General features: G+C 40.3%; 1 protein-coding gene across 1 annotated transcript; it reads right to left on the reverse strand.

Annotated features, from left to right (window-relative positions):
* Positions 1 to 3313: 3313 nt before the first annotated feature.
* On the reverse strand, positions 3314 to 19148 carry NIPAL1 (NIPA like domain containing 1). Its single transcript, XM_063158095.1, has 9 exons — positions 19093 to 19148; positions 17994 to 18098; positions 14525 to 14727; positions 14292 to 14450; positions 10045 to 10311; positions 8931 to 8987; positions 8390 to 8480; positions 6435 to 6595; positions 3314 to 6301 (listed from the first exon to the last, which is right to left on the reverse strand). The coding sequence occupies exons 1-9, from the start codon at positions 19146 to 19148 to the stop codon at positions 5697 to 5699; spliced, it is 1704 nt and encodes a 567-aa protein (XP_063014165.1). The 3' UTR covers positions 3314 to 5696.
* Between the last annotated feature and the right edge of the window lie 1256 nt (positions 19149 to 20404).

Genomic DNA, 20404 nt, shown 5'->3' on the forward strand with positions numbered 1-20404 from the left:
TATGTGATTGTGTTGTGAATTATTTGTGGGTAAATACATCACAATATTTAGTGTTTTAGGGCTTTGTAGACAAAATATGTAAAACATGCTAGATAAAGAATGAGTTCAATTTAATTTTTGTCACAAATTGAGTCACAGTTTAATTTTTTATTTCCAAATATAAAAAACAACTGTAACATTAAAATTAAATATAGAAAACCCCACAAAGTCTGGAAAGTTCCAAAGGATGATGGCATCTTATAATCAAATATAGTCCTGGCAGTAATCAGTCATCTTTACTACAATTGCGTTTTGATAGTTATCAAGCCTTGGGAAAGGAAATCATTAGTCCCAGTGTTTGAACATTTGGGAGTACCTTCAAACACACTTCTAAGGTATTTCTGCATCAAGTAAACCATGATATTCTCATTATTTCATGTAATTTCCCAGAAGAATTTATGTCACTGTTTACGTTCATAATCAATTTATTTATGAGAGCTATGACTGAATGCAGGCCTGTAACTGTTGTGGTTTAACCCCAGCTGGTAACAGTGCCATGCAGAGCTTGCTCACTGCCTCTGCCCTGGTGGGACAGACAGTCAGAAGGTAAAACTTGTGGGTGAGATAGGAACAGGTTATCAGCTGAAGCAAAGTAAGATGTAACAATAGCAATAGTGCTTAAAGGCAGAAAGAGAGAGGACTAGAACCCAAGAGAAGCCAGTGATGCCCAGTACCAGTGCTCACTCCCTGCTGACTGATGCCCAGCCCATCCACAGGCAGTAACCAGCAGCCCCCAGCCAACTTCCCTCCCTCTCCCCCCCAGGCTGTACATTGATCACGACATTCTATGGTACAAAATATCCCCTCGGCCACTTCAGCTCAGCTGTGCTGGCTCTGCTCCCTCTCAGCCAAGACTGAGACAACAACACAGTACACACATGGAGCTCACCACAGTTTATGTCCAGGCCACAGAAGTACAAAGCTTTTCAGCAGATGATGTACTACCAATGTGGAATTCAAGCTCTCTCCACAATATAAAGTACTTGGGGACTTTGAATAACATATGAGACATCTTTTTAAGCAACTCTTGTAAAACTGGTTTTGCCATATTACTGCAAGTTAATGTGTAATACGTTACAGCACCCTGCAGTGAAAACCAGCTCCATTAGATTTATGTGCTCAAAGCATCTTGCTCCTGCCTGTCTCACTGGGCTGTCCCATGGTGAATATGGGACCCATATTCATGTTTCCACCCATCCAGAAACATGCTGGCCTAATAACTGGAGCCAATAATGCTTGCCTACCAGGCTTCCACTCCCCAATATAATCTTTCTGTAGGCTGCTTGGGGAAAAATTTGAAGGAGCCGTTATTAACATTCTGACACAGAATAAATTTAACAGCTGCTATCATCAAGCTGACAGTAAATAAATGAAAAAGCATGAGAACTTGCTTCAGAGTCAGTGAAACTGGTGCTTAATTGGCAGCAAGAAATGATCTGCAGTACAAAGGTCAAGTATCTACAGTGCATTTATTTACCAGAACAGCTACACCCTTACATAAGGACTGAGTAGGCCACCTTAGACCTCATGGTGACTGTGAGCTTAGGTCAAATTCCAAACATATTCTAGGCAAAAAACCAGATGAATAGTGAGTGACATCTTATCACTAACCATAAAGAGGTGTCTGTTTGCTGGTTTCTTTTTGAACTTCCATATGATGAAAATTAGATCTGGAAAGAGTAGTAAAGGAGGCACATCCATACAGGGAAACTTCCATCAAAGGCTGTAGGAGTGTTCAGCATTTGTAAAAATTTAGCTACTATTTGCTGATCAAACATCAGAAAGCTTGGAACAAGTCTGTATTATGGGTGGGAGGAAAAGAGGCAGAACTCCAAGCTTTTGTGAGCCAGCCACTTAGGATACATCTCTTTTCTATAAAAAGATGCATTATTGACAAGATGGAATTTATTTTCAGAAAGTGAAATTAATTCACTTGTCAAAAGTACTCCTGAAAAGCAATGCAGACCAATAACTAGTGTGTACAGGGCTGGTGGCATTTGTTTCAGACCAATTCCTGCCTCCTCCCCCTCTCCTCCCAGCAGATTTCACAATGGGAGGCCCTGCAGGCCCACCAAAGCACATCACCATCCCTCCTCCCTCATGCACCACCAGCCTGGCTCCTGCTCAGCCTCCCACCCACGTTCTGAACCATGGCATCATTTTAAAACCTGCCCAAAAGGAGTCAGCTACAGCAAACCTGTCCTGCTAGAAGGATATTTCCTAGCACACTTTCCTAGCCAGTTTTATGTGGGGGAATAGAATGTAAGAGAATAGTGCAGAAGGTAATCTCACACCTGATGAGCTGCAGCTGTACCAATCAACAAATATTAGGAACAGGCCTGCCCTTAACAGGCCACAGCTGTGTCAAATAAGGAGACGAGTGCTACAAAAGAGTGGGGTAGCTGGTGGTGAGGAGAGAGATGGAGTTTGTTGGCTGTGTTGTGAGGAGCTGTCCATAAGAAATCACTGAGAAGGTATGGGAGCTTTTGAAATAAGATGATGATAGTTTTATTTTGCTGGAATTTAAAGAATAAGAGAACATTTTCTGGGAGTATGCAGTTCCCTGTATAGCTCCAGGATGCAGCCTGATGAGATGAGTTTGAATTTTTGAATATGCACCCTTTGGGACAAAGATTTTGTTTATAGCATGGTTCTTTCAAGTGTGGCTGCAAAATGAAGATGGTAGAACAAATCTCTATAGAAACTAATAACTGATGTATTTCCTCCCAAAATTGTACAGGTGTTTTTAACCTATCCGAGTCTTCTTGACCTACCTAAATTTAGCTGGTGCAGCTATGTAAGGAACTTAATTGCCCATTAATTTGTCCTGAGATATGGTAATAATGAGTGGCTGCCAAGATTTGTTTAGTATCAACATTTAAAAGCATTGTTTAGTATCAACATTTAATTTGGTTAGCAATGTATTGCCTCTGAGGATTGCTTTGTTCTCCTTCTTAACCCTTTGCCCTACATACCAAAACACATCTAATTACTTTAAATAGTGTTCTTCATTTCACTGCCTGGGAAACCTGACAATTCACTGAAACACTCTCCACTGAGACTGGCTGTGAGACACGCATGCTTTGGGTTTTATTTTCCAGTTTAGAAATATGAATGACACTCTTTTTTTAATCCCTTGTTTAAAAAACACAGCTGATTTAGTACATAACCATGAATAATTTATTACAAGAGAAATGTTAGCATAATTTCAATTAAAAAATCAAAGTTATTCCAAACTAGTAACTAAATATAAACATTTAAAAAATATCCTCTCTTACAACAAATGTTTTTATACAAAAAATATCACTAATTTATTTCTAACATGATGGACTTGTTGTACACCATGAAAATAACCATTAACTTTGGTTTTTTGGCATTGTTAGAAAATAACATTCTTTTATTATTAGTTGCTATTTATCTGTAATAGCAGATACACAGATCCAGTAGAAAATACAGGAATTTTGCTTGGTATTAGCTCATTATTGCCAGCAGTTGGTATATAAGGAGTCCACAACCATCTCAAAGAAAGTATTATGATATATCTTTAAAAAATGCCAACACACGATCATTCAAGAACTGGACTGGTTGCTATTTCTTACAAATAACTCATTTGGTCACATCACTTTGACTCTATAAGCAAATAAAGGGGCCATGAACTATGCAAAACGCATTTCTTTTTTTATAGTCAACATTTTCTTCAGTTATTCTTTGAACTGTGTAATTCAGAGTGAAAAGCAATTCAAGTTTTTGTTAAAGAACAAACTATAAAACCCCCTCCATCTTTAGTATTTTTATTGTTTGTATTACTTGTTTTAACTATTAAGATTTTGAAGCTTGGATCTGGTCAATGAAACCAAATTATTCTCTACATTAACTAAGAAGTAATGAAACCCTGTTAGTAGATTTTCTTGTCTGACGCTTTTTTAACAGCAAAGAATTGCTATCAATTTCATCACTCAAGCTGAAAAATACTCCAAATTGATAATGTATATAATGTCATTATAATTTGAAGGCAAGTACATTTTTGCTGGGTAACAGTGATGCCACACAAATATATGAAATATAAGCAGCAACCCTTTTGTAAAGGATGAGCTTTCTTTGGCAGAACAATTTTCTATCCATCCAAACTGTCTTCTTCTGCTAAACCTTTTGAACATTAGAAAACATATAGCCTGCTTCATGAGGAAGTTCCGCTTGGCATATAAATTTCAGCTGATTAAAACCAGTTTTTAACTGCTGAAGTCACGGCATCCTCTGGCAAACTTTCTGGACTCACACTTAGAAATCCAAAGATTGGAAATGCTGCTTTCTGATGAGCTTGTCACCAACCACATGTCTGATTGCTGAAGTTACTTACTTACAAAGTGGAAAACAAAGAAGATTGTAATGAGCAAACCATGGACTGTGCGAGCTTTTTTGTGACAAGAAGATCCGTGACCACAACTGAGGAACTACAGTACAGTTACCAATCTTCAAGGCCTCTGGTAGGTTAACATATTGTAAAACATCTAAGAGGGGCAAATACTCTTTTTTAGAGAAGTCCAAACACAAAAAAAAGACATTCTGACATTTCTCACCCCTTGCCTACAGCTCATCCCCTACCTAGTATTTTTAGAAGTAGCGCATAGATTGTAAAATGAATTTTTGACTAAGAATAAAAATTAACAGGACTGCTTTATTATTAATAAAGAACAATACCTTCCCAGAAAATAAGGAAAAAAATTTGAAAAGCTTATATGGGTTCTGATGGTTGTATATATGGGTTATAGATGGCTGTATAAGGAAGAATTATGGAAATAAGTAAAGCCACTTCGTAATCCCCAAAACTATATGAAACAAAGGAGAAATTTTTAATTGCAGGTTCTGTTTTTCTCCTGGATTTGAATACTTAATTCTATAACCTCATGTAACTTTTAAAGCCAGTAGCAGCTGTTTGCAGGCAAATGCATTTTTTTTCTTAAACTTGGTCTTAGTTTTGAAACAAAAAAGTACAGGCACATTCAGGAATTCACAATCCATTCAGGATTCCTTGGGTAGAAAAGCTGAGATATATCAAGAATTGCATTTGTGAAAATTTTTGTGACATCTAATCAATGTTCATTGGAAGGTCATCAAAAGTGAAAAAAATGTTGCACAAAATTTTAAATGAAAAACTAATATGGTTAAACACTGTTTTCTTCATGTTATGTCTTCAATGAATATCCTTCATGTAGAATATCTACAAGCTCACTTGGCAGTAAATTACAAAAATATAAAGAAAGCCAGAAATATTAAGGCCATCGCAAGATAATAGCAGAGTACCTGCCACTTCAGCAAGGATTGTCTTTTATCATCCAAAGAAAATTTTATTTTTAAACATGGCTTACAAAGACCATTCTTTTTTGCTAAAATTTCCCAGGAAGAGAGGCTGCATAAAAAAAGGACCGTGTTTTTAATTGTCTAACATATAATCACCACCAGGTTTCTGTCTGTTGTGCTAATTACTGACCGCTTTCACTCATTACTGCCAACAGCACACAATAGAGGAGTGGTCCACACTTAACTGGCCTCACAGACTAATTTCCAGAGGACTGCAGAAAAGTAGAGCTTTCTAGTAGACAAGGGTGGGCTGAGCTTGCAATTCGTGATACTTTGACGACGAACACTGCTTGAGTGTTTCACTGACTGAATAAAATGTTGTCCTCCTCATATGCCAAAGCTGGGTTTTCCATGCTCTCCAGCAAAGTGTGACTGGTTTCAGAGTCGCGGTGTGGCGGTGACGATTCTTTGGCAACAGTGGACATCAGCTGACTCCAGGTGATGTTAGTGTTCTTGAAAGCATGCAGTAGGAAGATGCCAATGATGATGCTGCAGAATCCACTCAGGGTTCCAATGATGTCACCCAGTTCCATACTGCTCCACTCCTTGAACAAGATGATGGAGCACGTCACCACTGTGGTAGTGAAGCACACGTAGTAAATGGGCGTCACAAGGGATGTGTTGAACACGTCCAGCGCTTTGTTGAGGTAGCTGATCTGAGTGCTGACTGAGAGCACCAGGATGCCCACCAGAATGTAAACCAAGGGATGGCGATAGACTGGCTTCCTCTGCAGCATCTGCTTGATGGCAATGCCCAGGCCCTTCACAGATGAGACGGAGAAGGCACCGATGAGAGAGCAAATTAAAATGTAGATCAGTATGTTTGTCTGACCTCTCTTTGGAGCCACAACAATGATCAGGACAAGGGCAACGACTGTCAGCAGAACAGCAAATGTAACAAACACTGTACAAAAGAGGAAAGGGAAGAGTAATGCACACAACATCAGACTATGCTCACAAACATGCTCAGAGTTGTTCGGTGTCCCAGACACTTCCCTGTGAACTGCAGCATATCTTCACTGCAATTGCATACAGACCTGGATCTTGCAGCTTTCTTTCCATCTCATCTAGTGAGGTGACCTCCTCCTCCTCTGGGGCATGAATAACCATGACTGTTGACCCCAAAATGCTTAGTACACAGCCCAGCTTTCCATGAATATTCAGCTTCTCATTTAAAAAATAGGATGACAATATAGCACTGTTCAGCAAAACAGAAATAAAATGTTCAGCTCCACCATGCACAGAAGACATTCAAAATCTCTCTGTGTATCATATCAGAAAACCTCTCTTGAATTTGGATATATGGTAAACTGGTCTGAAACAATCAAATTGTGAGGTGTTTTTCCACGAAAGTTGGTCATGACCAAGAAGGTAAGGTCAGGTTTTAGGGAGTTTAGCAGCCCTCAATTCTTCCTTCCAGGTTGTAAAAGGGTCCAAATTGCTAAGGAGCTTCTCGTTCCTGATTGCCTGGGTCAGGGTATGCACTCTCACTGTAGATTAACCACAGAAGCTGTTTCTTTCTTCCGAAAATGGCTCAAAGCAGTTCATTTGCCATTACAACCAATGCACATGAGTGCTGGAAACTATTCCTCATCTCTCCCCAGGCTCTCCCACCCAGGCACACTTTCTGCCTGGCTTTCTAGGGCTCCCCCCAAAACACAGAGAAGGCATCTCCCCCTTCAGAGATCAACCCCAGGATCTCCATGGAGTTGATTATTTAACCTAAGCACAATAACATGGCCTAAAACACCACTCCCAGGGCATGATTAGCCTGCTAGAGAACAACCTTGGGCACAGACACAGGCTTAATGGTGTGTGAACACACAAACAGCCACTCAACCCACTGATCAAAATACAGACCTTTTTTTTCACACACGGGTAATGAGTTCACTGACATGAAGTTCTAACAACCCCTCTGTCCCATGAAAATTTGAATGATTGCTCTCCCCATCAAAGAAGAAGGCAATAAAGCTCAAGCTGTTTTTGCACAGCAGCAGCCAGGCATCCAGCTGATCTGCATTTACCAACATGCTGACCCCAGCCCCACTGCAGAGACTCAGTTACATTGGTTTTGGTTTTGCTATGACAGAACAGCTGCAGTTTGAGCAGGTCAATTATTCCAAGCATCCTAGGGGAGGGGGTTGTTTTTTGGGGGTTTTTTGTTTGGGTTATTTTTGTTTTGTTTTTAATATGTAGTGCATATTGTTTTAAACACAGTGTTTCATGTAATATACTCAGTTCTTAAAAATCAGATTTTTCCAATTAAAGTACTATAACTTCATTTTGCTAAAAGATTATTTCCTATAAAATTTTTGCATGCACAGTCCACATCTTTTCTGCTGCTATGATGGCCACGTTACTGTATGTGCTTAAGAACTTGGAAATTATTTTTTTCTTCATACATAGGAAACAATAAGTCTGTGAAAGACATTTATGTTTCAAAATAACCACAAATTTTAATTGTGAATACAGAAGAAAGCTTAGATTTTCTTTGCCTTCTTTCCAAAATATTTCAATGACCAAAAAAATCAAAAGGTTTGCTAACTGTGCCTTAATATGAAATTGTGGAAATTGTGCTCCTATCAATAAAAATGTTTTTGAAAACATTTTGTGAAGGAATGCTGTATTTTTATTTAAAGTTTAGTCACAGCCGAAGAACAGGAAAACAGTTCTTAAAGTTCCAGTTCTCTAGGAATAGCTAAATTACCTTCTATCAGCAGTATACCTTGTTTATGCTGATAAGAATTACTTTGTGATCTAGGTGAAAAGCTACTGGGAAGGCCTTCAGTGACCTTTGCAACAAGACTTTTGATTCCATCTACCCACATAACTCAGTTCTAAATAAGGAAATATATATTTCCAGCAATCAACAAAAACCAATTTTTGCCCATAAATTGATTTTCAGTTTTTTTATTAAAAATCTCTCAGCCAAAGCCAGTATTTTTTCCCTCAGTGGTTCATTTGCCAAGGCTTGCTCCCCATTGGTACTGACCTTATGAGAACACTCAGGGCACCCAAGGGGGTAACCAAGGTTGCAGGTGCAAAGGCATAGGCAGCAAAGTTTGCAGCTTCTCCTAATCCCACTACAGAAGAAAGAACATTTGGATCAGCTTGGAGGAGAATATTAAAAGGCATGCTATTGTAAATATTTTGTACGACAACTCTGACAGCAAATAACAAACCAAAATCTTTTTTCTGCACTATACGTGCACATTTTCATTTCAAAATTAGCTGCACAATTAATAATGCTGGAAGGAAGTAAAATACTCTTCCCCTAAGTACTCCTAGAAGCTGGACAGATGCAATTCCATGGTATTTTATCAGATATTAAAGAAAAGATGGTTATTCTGCCAAGAGCTCTTAAGACCAAATGCAGTATTTGAAAGAAGGCATATGAGAAGAGCTTGTCATGAATGTGATTGCAAGGACATTTCTTTTAAGTGAAGGAAATGAAAAATCAGACAATAAATCTATTTAAAACAATCTGCTTTTTGTAGATTTACATATGGGCTGAGAGGAAAGAGCTGACTTACTTGATAGCAGTCCAGCCCACCAAACCCATTCCTTCAAATAAGAATATCCACCTTGTCCTGAAAGAGAAAAAAATAACCTTATCTTAGAGGAAACAGATCACCTTACTGTAAGAAACAAAAAGTACAGCCTCACATTTGCACTTACAAACTACAAAAAGAGCATGTTACCTTGTAAGAGATACAAAAAGAAGAATATTTGATTTTGACTGACATTTTATTAATGACTCTACTGCTTTGTGACTTGGGCTTTCAGAAAATGCTATTTGACTAAATATTCACAGAGGAGAAGTTTCAAGCAAAAGTAAAATGTTTAAAAAGATTTTTGGTGAGCTTTAGAGATGTTTCAAAATGCTTTTCCAGGTCAGATCCAATATATTCACACAGTCAGCTGCAGTTTGACTCTCCTTTTATTTTAGGTTTGAAGAAATATGAAAGAACAATGCCCCTGTGTGCATGACTCTTTTTTAACATAAAACATAAGTATATCTAATATTCAGTATCAGAGTTTTTTCAAATAACCAAATTCCCTGGAATAATATTTTCCAATAAAGACAACAAACAAAAGCAAAACTGCTAATGCTATGTATTTAAATCCATGCAAAGCAAATTAAGACATTAGTGCAACTGTTCTTTTTCTAGCTGTTCATCTGCTGACTTTGATGAAAGGATGGTTGTACTAACTGTAGAAACTTCTGTAATAAATGTCATTTCTACTCACTTTAAAAAAGCTGAGCAAAACCAAAAAGCTAAACCAGCCTAAGACTTTCAATCTCAAATGAGGGGGAAGAAAGATTGAAAAGGGAGAAGGGCATTTTGGAGGATAAGACAAATGGAGAATTTTATTTTGGTAACTAATTTCTCTCAGTGAGGAAATAGCACCAGCTCACTAGATTTAATACCCACTGCATATCCCTTAGTCCTAAGAGTTCTGAAATCCCAGTCCCTGTAACCACGCACAGAAATAATACCTTGTCTCCATCCCTCACCAAGACAGGACTTCTGGTCACCATTAAAGTCATTTTAAACATGTGATCTGTGAGTTGAACCTTGATTTTGTGAAGTTAGAAGAGGTGTTTGTGTCCCCAGCAGGAGCAAGGATGGCACCATCACCTACCAGCTCGGGTGACTCCTCTGTCTGCCAGTTTCAAAAGTCCTTTCTTCTTCAGTATGAAACTAGAACCAATAAAGATACTGGAGCCTATAGCCAAAGCCAAGCCAATGTAGAGGTGGTATTTGCTTCCAGAAGGAAGGGAATTGCTCCAGTTTGTTTCATTGCCAGCCCCCTCCATAGAGGTGAGGAGAGGAGAGTGTGATTCAGACACGTTGGTGATCTGGCACCATGCCTGGCAGGAGTCAGGGCGAGAAAAAGAGAGCACAGCACCTGGGAGCAGGAAAAGAAGGACAAATGATTCACAACACAGGCCCAGCACTGGAAGAGCCCTGTTCCCACTCTGCTCACTCCTTTTTGTGTCTTTGCAGAGCACCTGTAATTTCTGACTGTGAAATAACACACAAAACCCACACAATGCGCACAGTGCTGCACTGGGTCATTACCCACTCCTGTAGCTCACAGGTGATTACATTATTTTACATCCCTATTTTGCACTTCATTGGCCAGACAGGCAATAAGGGAAATACCAAGGAATGAACAAAAAAAAAAAATAGCTTCAGTTAAAAATTCAACTCAAAATCTTAAAAGCTAAACTGAAACCTGAAGATGAAAGGGCTCCTTTTTGTTGTGCAGAGAACACAAACATATAGCCAAATCCATGATTTTGGACTTTGCCTGTTAAAGTAAGCCTGCTGCTATTCAAGGCTTCTGGTTTTATATTGCTAGCTAAGATTGGAAAAACAAATGGAAAAAAAGGAAGGAAAATCAAACAGAGAGGAAACTGTCACTGCATATGGGAGCTAAGGCATTTTATAAAAACTGTTCAGTGAATACTGTGTGAGCCAAGTCTTATTTAACCGATCACAAAATTTTCAGGTGAAGGCCTCATTCCACCTCCCAGCAAATTTAATCTAACCCAACAGGGGACAGCTCCCCAGCTATCCCTGCAATCCTGCTGGAGAGCTGGGTGATCCCGAGCACAGAGCAAAGGTTCACACTCAGCCAGCCAAGCATTATCAGCACCATGATGATGACAGTCTGTGGGAATGGCATCATTGTAATCAGCCTAGATGTGTTTCTAAAGGAAGAGCAGGTACTGCATTTCCAAGAACAAAAGGAGTTGCTTTTTTCATGGGGAAGCAGGGGTCAGGCAGCAAAGCTGCCACAGGGCTTGGGCAGTCTAGGCTGACGTCTCAGTTTGTCACAGTGGAGTGCATCAGGCAGCCTGTGTGGGTTACACACTCTAGCCTGGAAAACTTTTAAGAGCAACCTTTTTTGTAAAGAAGGCTTATTGTGAAGATATGTTAAAATATGAAACAGTTTGCAGAAGTACAAAAGCTCAGTCCACTGTGATACAGAGGAAGTTGGGGATGCAACAAATAGATTTTTCCCCCATGTTTTCCCTGTAATTAAAATAATACATTAACGATTCATCCTGAAGAGTGACAGCATCAGTAATACACTCCCTTTGTTTCTTTTCTTTTCTTCTCCCCTTTCCCAACTGAAGAAATGGCACTTGGGGACTTGGTAGAAAAGGATGAGCCTCAGTGTTCACACATAAGCTCTAGAAATAAAAATGTTATATCAAAAGTACTTCACTGAACAATTAACAAGAAGCAGACTTGGATAATTCATTTAATACAGTTTAACAAAGAACAGTTAAAATACATAAGGTCCGAAAAATATCCTATTTGCTGTTGGCAATGCTGGTATTAGCTCTGGGAGACAGAACCCTTTTCAAGTAAGGAGCTAGAGTGAGTACCTGCTGCCTGTTTTCTCATTCCATATTATACAACAAACATACTACAGGAAGTTATAATTTGATTTGCAGGCTGTGCAAACACACTTCCTTGTTTGCTAAGAGTGTTTCCATATAACAGGATTTGTTTTGTATTGCTAAGTCAGACTTAATAAAAATGTTCCCACAAGATAGGCATGTTCATATTCACCAGCTGAAGATTAAAATCTTAGAGAACTTATATCCACATGCAGTTCCTGTTGCATAGTATGTAGGAGAGACACTATTCTACACTCTTATTATTACTAGAAATTACAGTTGGATAATGTAAAAATATAGAATTAGCATTTGCACCTGAAAGTATTTTAAAATCCTAAACTATTAGCATAGTCTTAGAAAAAGAAAAATTTGCATATACTTGTTATGACAAAATTAGTGAAGAATAAATCACAAAACAAAATTACAGAAAAGTCCTTTAGGGATAAATATATTTTCTCTTTATAAACCCATACCAGGGCAAGATAAAAATGCCCTGCTCGTGGCATGGTGATCGGTTTAAACAGTCTTCAAAGGTCCCTTCCAGTCCAAACTATTCTATTATTCTGTGAAAAAAAACCAATGCAGAGATTAATGAAATCCCGTAGCTCCCAATACCTATACTGATGCCAAACCAGGATGGTGTGAGAAGCAGTAACATTCCTTGCCTTTAATGAAATAAAAATCATGAAGATAAACACTCCTGATAAGTATAGTCCTTCAGTTTCCTGCAACAGTAAGGAAACTGTAAGGCAGCTTTCTATCAGTGCATTGCGTTTCTACAGTGAAGAAAATAACAATTTTCTTCCCCCTTGTTGGTGACTGGTGTACTTTCATTTAGCTGGAGATGAATGGCAGGCTTATTTTGTTTCACATGAAACAAAATGTTTTTCTATGTGTTCTAAAGGTTTTCATTCCTTGGCATACCTTACGACATCAGAAAAATTTAATCATGCCATTTGTACTAAGTCACCCAGTGACTGCCACAGGTTGTTTCTCTTCTTTCTGAACAACAATCTTTGCCCACATTCACAAAGAAATATTGGATTTATCACTGAGAAGACTAATCTTGAATGCTTATGATCTCTGTTTATTGGGCTGAGCAGCTTCTCATGGTTAAAGCAAAAAAAAAGTCATTTGTTCCACTTGCATGAAAAATGGCATGTAACTGCACTGACCAAAGAACCACCTGAGAGATGGGAAGAGGAGGCTGATCCAGGCATTACTGTTATTTTATTACCCTGTGAACAGTCTGAAGATCACTTGGAAAGGCTGAGGAAGATGACAAATCACTGAGGCTGCCTGGCTTGCTCAGCACAGAGTTTCTGTAGCTAAGCTAGTTTCACCTCCTACTTCCAAATGTCAACAAACACGAACGTGTCAGCAGAACTCCTCCTAGCAGAAATAATCTCTCCCAGCTCTGACTCAAGACTGGCAGCAACAGGAAACCAGTCTGAGCCAAGGCAGTTGCTGGTGTAACTTCTGAACTTTTTTTATGATTCAGCTGTATTTTTTTCTCTTTTTTTTTTTTCCCTTTAAACACCTAAATATTCTCTATCTGAATTGGGCAGACCCGACACTCCGGTGCTACACACTGCTTGTGACATCCATGACTTGCTGTCATTCTGCAGTTCAGGGCTGACTTGCCTTGGTTAGTGACAGCCAACTCTGTTCTTAACCTGCTACTGAAGGTACTGGTCCTAAGTCATCTCGAAAACTAACTGCTTTGATTAGACAATAATTTAACCATTTCTAGCGAGCTCATGACTCAGCTCACCCCTGGCAGAAACATGAAACGCCTTTCTCGGTCACCCAGGAAATACCAAGCCCACCTTTGCCAAGGCGCAGCTCCTGGGGCCAAACGTGGGTGTATCGAGAAGCAGCAAGGAATTCCTCCCTGGCACGCCTGGAGTGGAGACTCACCAAAAAGCACAGAACAAAGCTGAAAAGATGTTTAACCCCAGGCAGCCGCGGCAGAAGCGCAGGAGCTTCCCCGGCCCCGGACCCACGCCACTCCTCGGAAAACAACGGGGCGACGCCAGGGCGGAGGGAAATCTTACGGGGGCTCGGACACCGGGGGAACCGGAGCGCACGGCCGCGCCCGAGCCCCGCCGGCCCTCCGCGTCCCGAGCGATGCGCGCACCGAACAGACCGGGCCGGCCCCGCGGCCGCGCAGACACCGACCCGCACGGCAGGACGGACGGACGGACGGGCAGACACTGACCCGCACGGCAGGACGGACGGACGGACGGACACTGGCCCGCACGGCAGGACGGACAGACACTGACCAGCACGGCAGGACGGACGGACGGACGGACGGACACTGACCCGCACGGCAGGACGGACAGACACTGACCCGCACGGCAGGACAGACGGACGGACGGACGGACACTGACCCGCACGGCAGGACGGACGGACGGACGGACAGACGCTGACCCGCACGGCAGGACGGACGGACGGACGGACAGACGCTGACCCGCACGGCAGGACGGACGGACGGACGGACGGACGGACGGGCAGCGCCCCTCCGGGCCCCACGGCTGCCAGGCTCCGCGGGCTCCGCCCGCACGGGCGCGGCTCAGCGCACCTGGGCGCGCCCGCTCGCCGGCGGACACGGAGGTGGCATCCCCTCGGCCTGCGGGGAAAGGGCACGCAGGGCTCCGGGAGTGACCCCAAATGGGCTTCCTGGATCGTTATCGAGTCCCAGACCTGGGGAGTTCTGTGACCCCACCTGAACACTGAACCCAAAGAAAAGCGCGCTCTCCTGAAGTACCTTGGCAGCATTTGCCTCTCCTGGAGTCTCTACAGATTTAGTTTTCTTCCCCTTCGCAGCTGGGAGAAGAGAAGAGCAGTCTTGATGTGCAACCACTTGTGTCTGTGACAAGGGGCCTGTGCTCGCTTTGGCCGTGGATCTGCGGGCAAGCAGAGGGATCCCCCAGCCAAACTAGAACAAGGGCAGTGCCTGGTGATGCACACCCTGAGATGACTCCCTGTGGCTTAACAGGCTGCAGGTTGTTACAAGAAATAATTAGCTTTATCACCCAAGACCTTAGTTGAATAGTTTCAACTAAGGTCTTGGCTTTGACATGATTACTTGAAATACATTTACAAAATGTAAGGTTTAATAAAACATTACATGCTGCCCAGTGAACTTCTTGGGACACTGCAGACCTTTAGCATGCACAAGGATTTCTCTAACTGGAGTCAAAATTGCAAATTTAACACACCTCCACAGAGCACCACAGTGATACATGGGATTGAGATTAGAGCTGGAACCAGGCTTTGCAGCACCCAAACTAATCATCATTGGTTTTGAAAAGTTGTACCATTGAGCCATACTGCTGAAATACACTGACATTATCAGCAAAATATCTTGGTTTTCCCTGGCTTAGGTATCCTTGAATTTGCAGTCCTGTGGTTAAACCAAGAGACCAGTTTCAATGTCTTAGTCTCATTTTTTTTATTTCTGTATTTATTTTTTAGCATAACCAGCACTCTGTATGTTAGGAGAAAAGGAACACTGAATTTCCTTTTTGTGATTTTAGTTACCATTCCACTTTATCTTTACTGTGTCTACACTATAACAACTTCTAGGGAAGGTGGCCTGAGTCCAGTGCAGGCTGCATGATAAATAGTGTGACTTCTCTGCTTTAACATTTCTAAAGCAGGTTACTGCTAAAAAAAACAGAGCAAAAATTTTAAATTATATTTGAAAGAGTTAAATCAAAATTTCAGAGCATAATCTGAAAGTTTGGGAGAAAACTGTGATCTTCTTGTACAACATAAGCATGCCCATAGGATGAAACCACGTATATGGACAGATGCATGTCTGTAGTCTGCTTCAAATTCCTGCTTTTGTTCTGTGTCCTCTCAGATCTGTCAACTCTGTTCATATCTGTTTCTGCAAAAATATGTCAATTTTTTGAGCTTGCTGCAATCCTGCAAGTGACTCTGTTGGCAGATGTGCTGAGAAGGGAAGTGGTAATATCCACAGAGCCCTGCTGGAGCAGCAGAGCAGGTGAGCTGCCAAAGACCACCTCTTCCTCTGGCACAGCTCTTGCTGCCCTGCTGCTCACAGCTTCACTGTGGTGCAGCACCCAGAGCAAGAATACTGAGAAACAGCACAACTAGCACTTCTGTAGATGGGCCTCTGTATCAGCCAAGTCCTTTAGCAGGCCATGGACATCAAAGTCTATTTAATTAATACATAAAATATTTAATCTGATTTACACATTTGTTGACAGCTGGCTGGGCATGAACCAGCAGTGTGCCCAGGTGGCTGGGAAAACCAATGGCATCCTGCCCTCTATCAGGAATAGTGTGGCCAGTAAAATTTTGTCCTCCTGAGGTTGACACTGATGAGGCCACATTGTGAATCCTGCGTTCAGTTCTGGGCCCATCACTACAAGAAGGACATTGAGGTGCTGGAGCAAGTCCAGAGAAGGGCAATGGAGCTGGTGAAGGGTCTGGAGCACAAGTCCTGTGTGGAGTGGCTGAGGGAGCTGGAGGTGTTGAGCCTGGAAAAAAGGAGGCTCAGGATAAACCTTACACCCCTCTACAACTGCCTGAAAGGAGGTTGTAGTTAGAAGAGGGTTGGTCCCTTGTCCCAAGTCAAAAGCACCAGGACAAGAAGAGATGGCTTCAGGTTGTGCCAGGGGAGGTTTTTCTTCACTCAAAGGGTTGTCAAGCATTGCAACAAGCCACCTAAAGAAATGGTGCACACACCATCCCTGGAGGTATTCAAAAGATGTATAGATATGGTAGTGATGGGAATAGTTTAATGGTGAATGTTATAGTGTTGGGTTAAATTGTGCTTATTTATCTTAAGAATATTTTCCAACTTAATTGATGCTATATATTTATTGTTCCTTGACTGAAAAGCTTTAAATGCTTCATATTTTGATATTGTAATAAACTCCAAAAAGCACTATGAGATCCTTTTTCTTCTGAGAAAAAAATGTGAAGTCACAAAAAAATTGTGACTAACAATCCAAGTCAATGGACAGATGCAAAAAACTTGCAATCCATAATATTATTACAGAAGAGAGTAGGCATATACTTCATGTCTAAATATTTCAATGATGATTAGCAGTTTTCACACTCAATTTGTTGTGAAGAACTTTGAGACAATGTCAGGAAGAAACTAACTACATAAAAGTAATTTATCAACATTGATATATTTTTCTTTATTTTGAATGGCATGTAAAAGTCAAATGGGAAAGAAAATAAAGTATTAATATACAATCTTGTTAACTGACATAAAGAGAAAAAAATGCCATTTTACCATTCAAAATGACACTTATAACTGATTTAGAGCAATGCCTGGATCATGAGCTAATGCAAATCAGCACAGACCCATTTAATTCCCTGGAGCTGTGCCAGATGCAGCTAAGCACAGATCAACCTTTTGTGTATGAAGTAAAAATATGCATGTAGTAATAGTCAAAGCAATTTTGTGGCAGTTTCCATTTCTCCTAAAGAGGAATAAGTGTCTTATGAAACCCTGCTATGTTCTTCTATGTTATGGCATTATTCTCCCCCCCATTAAATGTTTGGAAAATGCAAGAGAAAATTTATGTTAAGATTCTGCTACTTATGTAGTTACATAACTTCATTAACTATGTAATATATGAAAGGTTTCATGAAACTTTCCTTAAAGCCAACAAGCACTGACTTTAATTGTTGATCTTCCATAAAAAGGGAAGCACCATCTAGCCAATTTTAGTATTTTACATTTATAACAGTCATGTTAAACCCCATTTTTGTGCCTTAATAAATCCCATCTTTACCTCTGTGTTAGCCATTAACAACTTAATTACCATAATTTGTGTATCTCTTTGGCTTTGTTATAAATTTAATCTTGAGGATTTTTTTTCTTATGTGCATAAACTTTGAGTTCCTTATGCAGTATTGAATTATATTATGGTAAATACTGAAGATGATGACAAGTTTCACTACAATTAGAAAACCTGTTCACTATGCAGCTCATTCAGGTGCAGACATGAAGCAAGAACTATCTCTTTTATTACTATTTAGGAAAATTGCCCGTGGCATTTTTAAATCCTGTTATCATTACTCAGCTTCCCTGCTCGGCATTACTCTGCCAGCAGTCGTTGCTACATGACAGTGTCCAAACATGAGTTCTGTTCAATACAGAAGCTACAGACAGATTCATTACCTTTCCTGGCATGTAGCCACGTAAAAATTACTGAAGTAGATTTGCGAATGAAGCTCTGACCATGGGAACTCTATCTTCTCCACTACATGGTGATTTAGTGCAGACCTGCAGGATCAATACATGTGAAGAAATTAGGTTCAACTGAGAAAAACAAAAATGGTCTCTAGACAGAGGTGCAAAATTATTAAATTGCAGTACTTGCTGTGTAGAAATTAATTGTATATATGTTCCCTTATAAATGCCCACATAATGCCACCTTAACTCCTTCTTTACTACAAAGAGTGAATAACATGCAAGGCTGGATTTATTAAGCCTTTTTTTATCACAGGGCACTTTCTACCTCTCTTATTGGTGGCTATGTCATATATTGATGATTTTTGTTTAACTAATATCAGGTTTTGTTTAACTAATATCAGTTTTAATTTTAATTTTTGTTTAATTAATATCAGTTTTAATTTCAATTTTTGTTTAATTAATATCAGTTGAATCACCTTTTTATGTGTAAATGTTTCAGCATCGTAACTCTGTGCAACCAAGATTTCTTTAACTTGAAATAAAATTCTGCGAAACAGAAGTACTGACTGTACAGAAATTCTGGAGCTTCCGTAGGGTCACTACAATTATTCTTTATCCCAATTATACCATTGAATGAAGATCTAGTATTTCCCAGAGAGTTTTCTGATAAGCCAGTCCCTCTGTTCCTTGCAGGTTTCAGCCTGGGAGCTGAGGAGAGATCTCAGGGGAGAAACACCCACTGAACCTGGAAGACACAAGGATAATCTTACTGCAGGTTCATCTCAGGACACAGAAAAAACTGCCAGGCATGGCCAGACACAGTGTGTCCACATTGCTACTTTTCAGAAGTGCTAGTCCCTGTGCAGAGTAGTCATGCAGAAACTAGGCTCTGGACCTGGAGGGTGGTGGTGAGAGGTTTGAGACAGGGTTTGAGCACACTGTGCAGTGCTGTGCTCTGCGCCTGAGAGCACTTAGAGTGCTTTGTGATTCCAGCCTCATCTGAACATTAGAATCCAACTCACCAACACACATCTTAAATTGCTTCTATTTCACTCTCCATCACCCTAAAGTAAAAATACAGTACCACCTACTGGTGGAGACACTGTTGGCACTGATGGTTTTCCAGTCATCAAGCCTCATTGGGGCCAATTGAGCTTCATGACACTGAATTCTACACAAGAGCATAAGTAAGTCAGAAGCCGTGGAGTCTTCTCAGCTGCAGCACTTCCAACATGACATTAATTGTTGAAATCACATCAGCTCTACAATAACCAGAACAATATTTGCAGAATATAAGCTGGTCAAAACTGTGATCCCAATCCAAACACTTGTCTGTTTACAGAGCTTCAACATAGTAAGCTGAAAGGCAATGTGCCATTCAAACCTGCTTATTTATAAGTCATAATACATATGTTTAATGTATCTATGTTTTGTTTATGAGTGTCTGAAACTATATGTAGAATTAATAGGATTGAGAAGAATTACGGATGATGACAATGCAAGATGCAAAAAGAGATTATAGTTGGCCTACTAAAACAATAATCCATTAGTGCAGTCATTCTCCCATCAGTCAAGGTTACTTCACTGGAATACAGAATGACAGGAAAAATATCCATGAAAAAATATTGACAGTCAACTAATATAATTGTCAGTGAAGTCAATGACAGCTATGTAACTGGCTTTTAAAGGAGGGCAGAATTGACACCACTGTGTTGAGCTTATCCAGAATTTGTTCTGCAAACTTCTTCACAGGTTAGTGAGGTCCTGGCCACTGTCAGACAAGAAAGCGGCCAGGCCTAGCAGGACTCATTTTCCTCTGTTTGAGAGCTTTGAAGAATTCCAGGGTAAACCAATAAAGGAAAAAATAAGTCAGTTTTGCTTTGCAGGACTTATTATTTTATAAGAAAACTGGCAGTTCTATACCAGATTAAAAAGGTGTATTCCTTTGTGCCACATAACAAGGCATATGTCCCAAACATTTAGTGCCACTACATATACACAGAATCGCTGCTCAGCACTGAACATTGACACCTTTCAGATAGCAAGACAGGGAAAACCCTGGAGAATGACAGAGGTAAATCTGATCAAGATTCAATACTGGTTGGGTGCAGTAACCTTCTGAGATTCTTTCATATCTATGATCTTAGGATAAGAGATGCATTTCAGCTCTTCAAAGACAACAGTAAAGCATAAACCAGAATTTAGAAGATTATTCACTTTATCTCTTTGTCATGTTGCATATCTTACTAAAACTGGCGTATGTGGCTTCCATTGTGCATAAGATTATACATTTCCTTGTTGCCCATTACCATCTTATTTTAAATTGTTTTTATTCTTTAAATTTCAATGCATGTTCTCTTTTCTGGAAAATGGAATGACTGTCTTCAGGGCTGGAA

Source organism: Melospiza melodia, chromosome 5 (assembly GCF_035770615.1).
Source record: "Melospiza melodia melodia isolate bMelMel2 chromosome 5, bMelMel2.pri, whole genome shotgun sequence".
Classification (NCBI taxonomy): Eukaryota; Metazoa; Chordata; class Aves; order Passeriformes; family Passerellidae; genus Melospiza; species Melospiza melodia.

Bases quoted from the DNA above. Each gene is read 5' to 3' on its own strand.
- NIPAL1 (XM_063158095.1), bottom strand. From the start codon at position 19,148: ATGAGGCTTGATGACTGGAAAACCATCAGTGCCAACAGTGTCTCCACC. The intron at 14,728-17,993 runs GTAATGAATCTG...GCTTGCCCGCAG, and splicing joins GTGGCTACATGCCAGGAAAG to ATCCACGGCCAAAGCGAGCA. The intron at 6,302-6,434 runs GTCTGTATGCAA...TCTTTTGTACAG, and splicing joins AAGAAAGCTGCAAGATCCAG to TGTTTGTTACATTTGCTGTT.